At 50.6% G+C, this 9696-nt stretch overlaps 1 protein-coding gene across 1 annotated transcript in view; it reads right to left on the bottom strand.

Moving 5' to 3' along the window:
* Positions 1–166: 166 nt before the first annotated feature.
* The window catches only part of grm1a (glutamate receptor, metabotropic 1a), a gene marked incomplete at its 5' end in the record, with an annotated part of 11095 nt that continues 1565 nt past the window's right edge, over positions 167–9696 (bottom strand). Inside the window, 5 exons of the mRNA XM_060042478.1 lie at positions 167–2938; positions 4508–5444; positions 6582–6708; positions 7993–8161; positions 9025–9271. Coding sequence (XP_059898461.1) covers positions 2095–2938; positions 4508–5444; positions 6582–6708; positions 7993–8161; positions 9025–9271 — 2324 coding nt within the window. The remainder of the gene's footprint in view (positions 2939–4507; positions 5445–6581; positions 6709–7992; positions 8162–9024; positions 9272–9696) is intronic.

The raw sequence follows: 9696 nt of genomic DNA, 5'->3' as shown, positions 1-9696 counted from the left end.
GGGTGCATCACTCCATTCAAGCAAAACTCATACCTTCATTGATTACATTTTAGGGTTTTCAGATATTCTGTGCACTTTTGAAAACAGACTTCTATAAATTTAGCATTTTTTCAGTCCCATAATAAACTGTTTGTTTTGGCTTTTTTAAAAGGTAATCAGGTCGTGGTAATATAAATATTTTCGTTTATTTTACAGTATACTTGCCCAAACACGAAGGCCTATTTCATTCTAGATTTGACAGTGTTAAACATGTGGCACCCTCATAACTTACATTTCTTAAAATCTTTAAACAACTTCTTGAAACACTATAATAGACCAAAACATTTGGAAATACAATACGATTGCACTATGTCACTGTACATTGTTATTGTGGTACTTGGAAAGTTGCATTTATAGATAAAGAACTAAGAACCATAAGATTAAGTAACTACTTAAATTTATAATACGAGATTTAAGCAAAATTGAAAACACGTAATCTCATTATAGTAAGTAACATTTGGTTACTTTGACAACTGATTATTTTCAAGAGAATACATCCGACTCATACAGTTAGCTTAAAATACCCCAATGCCAATACACTGTTCCTTGACAAGCATCTGTAAGACAATTTCAAAATGTATAAAGTTTTGTTGTTTTTTTTCTCTGCACATTCTAAATGTATAAACATTTACCGATAGTACAAACATACCACTCGTGTGAAAAACAAGAGATGGTTCAACAGTATTACAAACTTTGAGAACTTATACAAGTACTGTGTTCTTCCCCATTACAATGGCACAGCAAACTCCAAAAAACATAAGAAATATCATAAACACTGCATGGTATAGCTCTTTGTCACATCCCCATGCTTAGAAAAGTCGGCTCAGGTATGATTGTGTGTAAACCTAGTAAACAACATTACCATCATCTACAATCAAGCAGACCTTTTATCAGCTACATATTTAAAAAGTGAACGCAGGGTAAAGTCGACAGATTACAGCTTTGATTGGCACATCGAATCCATATCAGGTCATGTTTCACACAGCGCAGGTTTTTAAAAGAGAAGAAGAATTCCATCTCAGTCATATATTCTGTTTCTAATATCGAGCACACACTCCTTTCTCACCCTCTTACCATTCAGCATCGTACTTATCCATAGCAGTGCGGTGATTTAGTACGGCTTTGTTTCTAAAAAAAGTTCAATGAGGTCAGAAGAAGAGAAAGAAGCAGAGGCGTATTCTTATCAATGAGAGAAAATCCATCTTTCCCTGTCACACACACAAGCCTGTCTCTACTGCACGTATACAGTGTCGCAAAAGAAAACAGTGCTAGATAATGGTGTCATGATATGCACTTAGCGTAGCGATGTCTTTGGAGTTGGCTTTTGTCTGTATCTTAACGTGCAGCGTTCGCACACAGACCACCCAAACGTAGCCTTCCCTGTTCCTACACTTATCATTATTTTGCTTTTAATTCAGGCTTTTTTTAATTGTACATCAACTAGACGACAGCTACATCCTTCGTTGTGATTCTGAGATCTGCTTTATATCCTGTCACATTTTGGCACACAAGCTAGCTAGTTTTGGCACTGTTCCCAGTTGCAGTGTTTCCAGCGAGTCTACGTGGACTCACAGCCCTTCGGAAGCAGCGCACTGCTCTGGCGTTGTTCAGCGTTCCTGAACCGTACCAGGTATTTATATTTCCTATTGAGACAAAATAATAAAAGAAAAAGAAAAACATTGAAGCAAGCAAATGAGAGAGCAAAAATCAGAGGAAACAAAATTGGAGAAAAACTTGATTTAAGTGCAGGGGGATATAGTTCTGTGCTATGCTATGAATCCTATGTGGTTTAAGTGTTACTGTCATGTTCATGTTTGTCATGTTTGTCGTGTTTGTGCATTGTGTGTGCATTTGTGTGTGGGGGGCATGTCAGGGTGGGCGTGTGCAGTGGCATGCATGTTTTGAGCGTGTGTGTGTGTGTGTGTGTGTGTGTGTGTGTTTGCTTCTCGGTGCACATGTAGGATCTGCGTGTCAGCCCCGGTGGGTATAAAGCATGTCGTTGGAGAGAGTGAAGGTGGATCCCCACAGGGCGCCTGCCCCCCGCTCCCCCACCCCTCACAGCGTGGAGGAGCTCTGTGTGAAGTCCCGCAGGATGGCGGCGCTGTAGGCCGCGCCCGGGGACGTCCCCAGGTAAGAGTCCACCGCCGGGGACACGCAGCCCTCTGAACACACAGAGTCCCTGAAGGGGGAGGGGGGCGACAGAGCCAGGGAGTCCTCCAGCGTCAGCTTGCTCTTGGACAAGCTCTCCTCGTCCTCCTCCGCCTCTTCCTCGTCCTTAGAGTCATGCATGTAGCTGTGCAAGAGGTCCAGTTCGTCCGTCTCGGGCCCCTCCTCTCCGAACACCCCTGCTTGGAGGGCCGCCGGAAGGCGAGAGGGGGCCAGAATCTGAGGCGGGGGGGCCGTGTCCGTCGGCGCGGGGCGGGGGTGGGGGTGGAGGTGGGGGACACTGGAGCGATGCGTTTCCACCTCCGCCCGTTGAAAGTGCTCGGCGGCGACGACGGTGCGGCTCGGTAAGGGAGGGGGCAAAAGGGGCGTGTCTGGTTGGGGGCCCGACCCGGGCCGTGTCGGGGGCTGTGGGCAGGCGGGGGTCCAGAGGGGGCGCTGCGAGTCGCCCTCCTCCTCCTCCTCTTCGTCGTCGTCGTCCTCCTCGGCCACGTTGTACAGGGCCTTGGTGACGGGGGGCTCTGTGGGGAGGCGGGGGTCTGTGCCAAGGTCGCGGGGGGTCGGGGGCTCACAGCTGTGGGGGTCGGGGGTGTTAGTTAGGGGCCTGATGACCGCCATCTGATTGGTGCCGGCTTCCTGTTTCCTCACATGCACAGACAGTCTGTGCCACACATTCCCCCCCCTCGGAGGGTGTCTTGGACCTGATTCAGACCATGACACAGACTTGCCATTAGAACTACGAACGAGACAGAGAGCCAAGTTACTATCGCAGGAAAAACAGACCCAGGAGGGTGCACCACAGAAAGTCAACGTCAACGCCACACGGCAGCAGAGGTTCACACGGCAGCCAACGCGGTTAGCGGTTGCGACGTCTCCGGCGCTATGCGTCGGGGCTAGGGCGCGGCGCCGGGCCAGGTTGATAAGCGGGCCGCCGTTCAGTGACTCGCGGCGCCCTGTGTGTACATCTACGTACGATTCATAATATGCTCCGTAGAGATAATTATGAACGACGGGCAGACCTGGGATCGTGTCAAAAGCCATTCAGTTAACTAAGCTAATTAAGACCCGTCAAAGTGTCCATCGTGTTAGAATGGGTGACATGCACTTGCAGTTGTTAAGTTTGTTTTTAGTAGTGCCTAGAGTTGGTCTCAATATGACACATGAGTTGAGGGCAGTGCAGGCTAGGGTTGACTCATGGGATTAGTCAGGGGAGGGCGGGGGGAAGGAGGGGAAGGCAAGTCATGCTGAGAATCTGTAATTTGAGGTTATTCAGTAGAAACCAAAAGGGCTGCCATGTCGCAAATCTCTGGGAGGGTCACAGCATCGTTTAGCTTCTTTTTTTTCCAAGACTGTAGAGGTTGGAAAGGTCATGAGGTTAAAGACCACCACTTAATGCCGCCACTTAGCCATGCAGAAGGATTTACAGCGCTCATCTCTTTAAGTCCCTGGTGGCTGAGGCCACAATGTGTGACAGACAAAAACACCCTGTGGTGGTTGGCTAGTATGCTAGACTAACCGTCCCGTCAGACAGGACTGATTAGCTGACGCAGTGCGGCCTGGCAACTGTACTGTGTTTACATACAAAACACATCCACGTTGTTCTTTAACACAACTAGAAGAAGATAACACTATCAATCCCCAAAGGGAGATCCCGGTTTGACGGACAGTGTTCTTGAAAGATAGTGTGACCCTCCAGAAGAGACGTTTACACTAAGCCCTGTGTCCAGCTGGGTTAGTTCTTTGCTTTTCTTTGCCCGGGTTTAGCAGGGGGTTGGTAGACACACCATGACAAAGGGGGAGAGACAACACTTATAAAAACATATGCAGGGTCATTCAGATACTTTGTCCTCCTCCTTACTAACTTGTGTCAGGGGTTTGGCTTTGCTGTGGATCTCAAAAGAGCAGGTCTTATGCAGGTCTAATTTCGATCAGTAAATCCACATTGAACCGTCACAGATATATGGCCCCGCTAGCTTTTAATATTTAAATCAACAGGTGACTGAGCGCTCCCAGGTTGCCTGAGATTAGATTTTCACAATCGGATTTCCATGATAATGGTTCTCAGAGGGAGGGGGATGTCTGATGGAAATCCTTCAATAGCTCTTAAGATTCTGCAACGGTTCCTCAATAGAAAAACACGCTCAATAACACAAGGATAAAACAGACTCAGAATGATTAACACAGGAAAGTACTCTCCTTCTAGACCCGTCTATCCTACCGTACGATTAACAGTTAACCCAGCGAGTAAAATCAACACACAAACACACACACAACACACAAGCACAAATCGTAGAAGGTCACTCACTTTGCATTGGCGGGCGCGGGCTTCTTGCGGCGGAACATGTTGAGCAGGCTGCTGCCGCCGCAGGGCGCGGCCGTCTTGCCGTCGCCCACGTGCATGCGCACCACGTCCGACGTGGTGAAGGCGCTGCGCACGTTGCGCTCGGGCTTGGCGATGATGATGTACATCTTGGGCGTGAACATGCAGCCCAGCGCCACGGTGACGCTCAGGCTGACGGAGAAGGACGTGGTGATGATCTTGTAGTTGGAGCCGAAGTAGATGGGCACGAAGGCCAGCCAGATGATGCAGGTGGTGTACATGGTGAAGGCGATGTACTTGGCCTCGTTGAAGTTGGCCGGCACGTTGCGCGTCTTGAAGGCGTAGTAGGTGCAGCTCATGATCAGCAGGCCGTTGTAGCCCAGCGGCGCCACCATGCCCACCGTGCTGGTGTTGCAGATGAGGAACACCTCGCTGATGCTGGGGTAGGACTTGACGGGCACGGGCGGCTCCAGGATGATGAGGGCGATCTCCAGGCTGAGCTGCACGCTGATCAGCACCGAGGCGATCACCACCTGGGCCCAGGCGCTCATGAAGCGGGGCTTGCGCGTGCAGATCTTCTTCTTGCTGCCCGCCAGGATGCGGGCGATGCGGTTGGTCTTGGTGACCAGCGCCGAGTAGCACATGGAGGAGGACAGGCCGACCAGAAGCCTCTGCATGTAGCAGGAGGCCACGGTGGGCCGGGCGATCAGGGTGAAGGGGCAGATGTAGCCCATGAAGATGCCGGCCAGGATGATGTAGCAGAGCTCCCGGCTGGAGGACTTGACCACCGGCGTGTCGCGGTACTGGATGAAGATGAAGGTGACGAAGGAGGTGATGAGGATGCCCACGCAGGAGAACGCCACCGCCACCATGGACTCGATGTCCGACCAGTCCAGGACCTTCAGAGGCAGGGGCTCGCAGACTGGACAGCACAGGGGGAGAATAACACCACATGTTGGGTTGGTGTTGACTTTGCAGTGCAGAATGACAGCCCAAGGTTAGGATTACTCCTGTTCACTCTTTTGCACACTTTTCCCCCTTATTTGTTAACACATCACTCAATAATGGTGGTGTGTGTATGTGTGTGTGTGTGTGTGTGTGTGTGTGTGTGTGTGTGTGTGTGTGTGTGTGTGTGTGTGTGTGTGTGTGTGTGTGTGTGTGAGAGTTTGGTTTGCCGGTGCAGCAACATGTTGTATATGTCTGTCCATGTGTGACTCTCCTGTGACATAGTTATTATCTCATGGGGAAAAGTGGAACAGGCTTATAGAGGACTAATAGGAGAATATGGTGAGTATTAAAGTAATGACTCAGCAAGCCATAAGTGATGCTCTACTCTTAGCAGCTTTAAAATAGACTCCCCTGCAGTCAGGACTATAAAGTCCAATTGTTCCTGAAATGCATCGGCTATATACACATTAAAATCAAATTAAACGATGTGATTAGAATTGCATTTATCCAATGTTCCTGAAATAGAAAAAAAGGGGGAAGAAAGTAATAAAGACAAAAAAGACATGAAGGATAATAATAACCTCCAAGTTAAATTAAATCATCCAACGAAAACAACTTTTGAATGTAATCATGACTTCTGTTCCGGGTTTACCCGTTATGCCTGTGCCCCCTTCTGAGTGGGCGTTCCATAAACGACACAATGCTACAGGGACCCTACATCTCATAGCCCCTCATACTGCCAAGCAAAGGTCAGTGCAGTTCACAGAGGAACAAGCAGGTAATGAAATGAGGCTGGGTCAGTTCAAGGGGAATACAGTGGCAGATATTTGGAACCAGCGTGAAAACGAAATCCTCCGTTTCGTTTAAGTCTTGACTCGACCCCTTTGTTCTCTCTCCTGCGTCGGCTTAATATCACACCATTCAGCGGAGGCTTTTTCCAAAGCCACTTCCACTGACTTCAGGCACAGGTCATTAAGGAGCAGCGAGCGGATCAGCACCTGGCTCAAGGTGCCTTCAGGTAGACTGTAGTGGGTAGACTGGCACGGAGCCCAGAAAAATCACCACGCGCCTGCGAGGCAGTGGTCTGTGTGTCTGTGCGCCTGTCCGTTACCTTCCAGCTCCTCGTCGGGCCACCAGCCCAGGTCGCAGGCCTTGCAGGTGAACTCGTCCTGCACAAACTCGTTGTCCTTACAGGTGGTGCAGATCCAGCAGCAGCTCACCTCCCCCTTCCTGATCACCTGCACGCACACACACACACACACACACACACACACACACACACACACACACACACACACACACACACACACACACACACACACACACACACACACACACACACACACACACACACACACACACACACACAACTTCCCGATCAGTACATAGTCTCCAGTGGTCAAAGCGGACAACAGTGTTGCAGTGTGATGAGCTGTAGCGACAATTGCTTCCATACTGAGTGGTATGATACAAGAAGTAGTGGTGGTCCAGAATAACATGGGGGGGATTGGGAGATGTATACTGGTGTGTATAGTTTTTTGGTGGGCTTTTGTCCACTGGTGGGATTTGTACCGTGCCGATTCAGGTGGGTAGATTAAAAGCAATCCCCCCTTGGTCTCACCTCTGCTAGTTTGTAATCTGCAGATCTCTGATGTGCCGTGTGGCAGATATCTCTGCTCGCTCCTGCGCTAACTCCTGCTTACTGGGGTGGTTCCTTCTCAGGCCCTCAATCCTCCATGCTGCTGCTGCTGCTGCTGCGGTGGCGGATATTGCGCACAGTAGGGCGCTTGGGGGGGGGACTTGAGGAGGACGGAGCTCGACATCCACGTTGGAGGTTCCCAGACATCCGATAGTAACCACTACTAGCGCCGCCGCCGTGAATACACGAGTGTTTGGGAGTGCGTGCTCTGGCTCTGAAGCCCTGAGACATGACACTGACGCTGCGACCAGCGGAGCCGGGAGCCGCACTTACATTCCCCTCTCCCGGAGACGCCGTTATCAGCGCTGTGATATGTAAAACAGGAGGACGCCGAGAGCCTGGATAACAAAGCAGACTTCGGGGTGTGGGAGAGGGGAGAGGGGAAGGGGGCGGAAGGCTCTGATGAACGGCGTGTCAAAACCCAACTTATCATAACTAAAGTCACGTCAATTCAAGTCGATTTTATTTGTATAGCCCTCAATCACAGTGGCGGTCTCAAAGGGGCTCAAATATTGTCGACGAAGTAATCACTCGTTCATTCTTTGGTTATTCAATAAAAACACATTTATGTCGGTTCATAATGATAATGATTTCCAGACGCAGATGGATTTGGCAGACACCCATTCCACTCAGAGTCTGAACTTTTTGTTGCCAGGACGCCGATACGATCCATCTCATTCAACGGTGACTAAGTCCTCCAACAAACAAACCGCAAACCGTTCTCCTCACACTCGACACAGTGAATCACGGGCCAACGCTGAGTGACAGTCAACAGTGGCCGGCACTAAGCCCCTCCCCCCCCCCCCCCCCCCCCCCCCCTCACCTTGATCTGCCCCCTCTCGCAGGGCTCGCTGCAGACGGAGCGCACCATCTCGCTGCTGTTCATCAGCAGCTTGCTGTCGTCCATGCTCAGCAGGCCCTCGTGCCAGTAGCCCACGCGCAGGTAGTCGTAGCCGTCCTCGCCCAGGTTCTGGAGGTTCATGATGTCATACCTGACCGGGGGAGGGGGGGGGGGGGGGGGGGCAGGTTGAGTCAGAGGAAGGGGGTTAAAAGAGAGGTGGGAGGGGTCAGCGTTAGAACGAGTTGAGCGATAGAGTTGAGTGAAAGCACAGAGGAAAGGGTCGGAGCTGAGTGACAGGTGACAGGAGACAGAGATGTTAGGGAGGGAGGGGGGGGGGGGGGGGATATAGCAGTCAAGAGTGCATGGACGCGGGGTTACCAGGGGAGATAAGGACATGAAGGCGATGGAAGAGGTGAGCGTGACAGCTAATTTAATGATAACGATCCCGGAGCTTAGGGAACCACTCCTTTTTTTTTTATCTCTACAAAGTGTGAGTCACATAAGTAGTTTGTGTGACATTCTACAAAGCAATCAAAGGTACTTTTTTTTTTTTATAGGGAGCACTGTGACCCCGATATTTTAATAAAGAAACGTGAGGGGCTGTTTTGTCGCTGCAGCAGGTGACCTCGAGCGAGGCGGGAAGTGACAAGGTTATTGTGTCCATGAGGTGAAATGACGGCTGTCGCACACTAATGACTCTGTTTGTGTGTGTGTGTGTGTGTGTGTGTGTGTGTGTGTGTGTGTGTGTGTGTGTGTGTGTGTGTGTGTGTGTGTGTGTGTACTGTGTGGAAGTTGACAATATGTGTGCTGGCGTGTGTGTGTTGGCGTGCGTCTGGGTGTGTGTGTGTGTTCACTGTTTGTGTGTGCATAGGTCAACACCAAATATAATTAAAACCTTGAAAGACGCTAAATCCTTCTCAAATCCCTAAGGCGCCAACATTCCTTCCAGCTGTACCACCCCCCCCCCCCCCCCCCCCCCCCCCCCCGTTACCTCCCCCACTCCTCCCTCCTTACCTTCCGGGCGTGTCGCCGTTCTCATCAAAGTAGACCTCCTCCCCGGAGACGCCCCTGAAGGAGGTCTTGAGCAGGCTGTCCAGCAGCTTGCTCCCGTCGATGGGGTCCATGGCCTCGCAGAGCCCTGGCTGCCCGGGACACAGCTCCGTGTGCAGGTCGTGGAGGCCGTGGGCCATGGCGTAGATGGCGTTGATGACGAAGCCCATCTTGCTGTCCTGCACGTAGTTCTCGTGCAGGCTCTCGTTTCCTGTGAGGAGGGGGGGGGGGGGGGGGGGACGACGACAAACCATGGAGTTATTAGCAGAGAGGATGCTGTGGGGAAAGGGCATAGCCTGCTAGAGGAAGGGGGTCTGCTTGGTTTGGTAGTTTGGGTTTTGGGGGTTTTGGGGGTTTTGTGCGTCAGGGAGACCAAAGCCAGTGTTCATGACGCGATGACGAAACGCGAGTCGTCATGTCATCAAGCCTGTGAAGCCTGCGATGCAAAACGGCCCTTCTGCTCAGCAGACACGGAAAAGAACAGCCCTGTTGGTATGTCTAGAGGCCTCGTTGAAAACAGATGTGTGAAACTGTGCATGGCAAATTATAAAACACAAAGTCAGCCATTGATCCACAAGTTGAAATTATACGACAACAATTAAAAGCTCTTTATTATCCACATACAATCTGGCCCTT

This window comes from Gadus macrocephalus, chromosome 21 (assembly GCF_031168955.1).
Source record: "Gadus macrocephalus chromosome 21, ASM3116895v1".
Taxonomy (NCBI): domain Eukaryota; kingdom Metazoa; phylum Chordata; class Actinopteri; order Gadiformes; family Gadidae; genus Gadus; species Gadus macrocephalus.
Note: the sequence above shows the minus strand (reverse complement) of the source record. Positions and strands in the feature narration are given on the sequence as shown.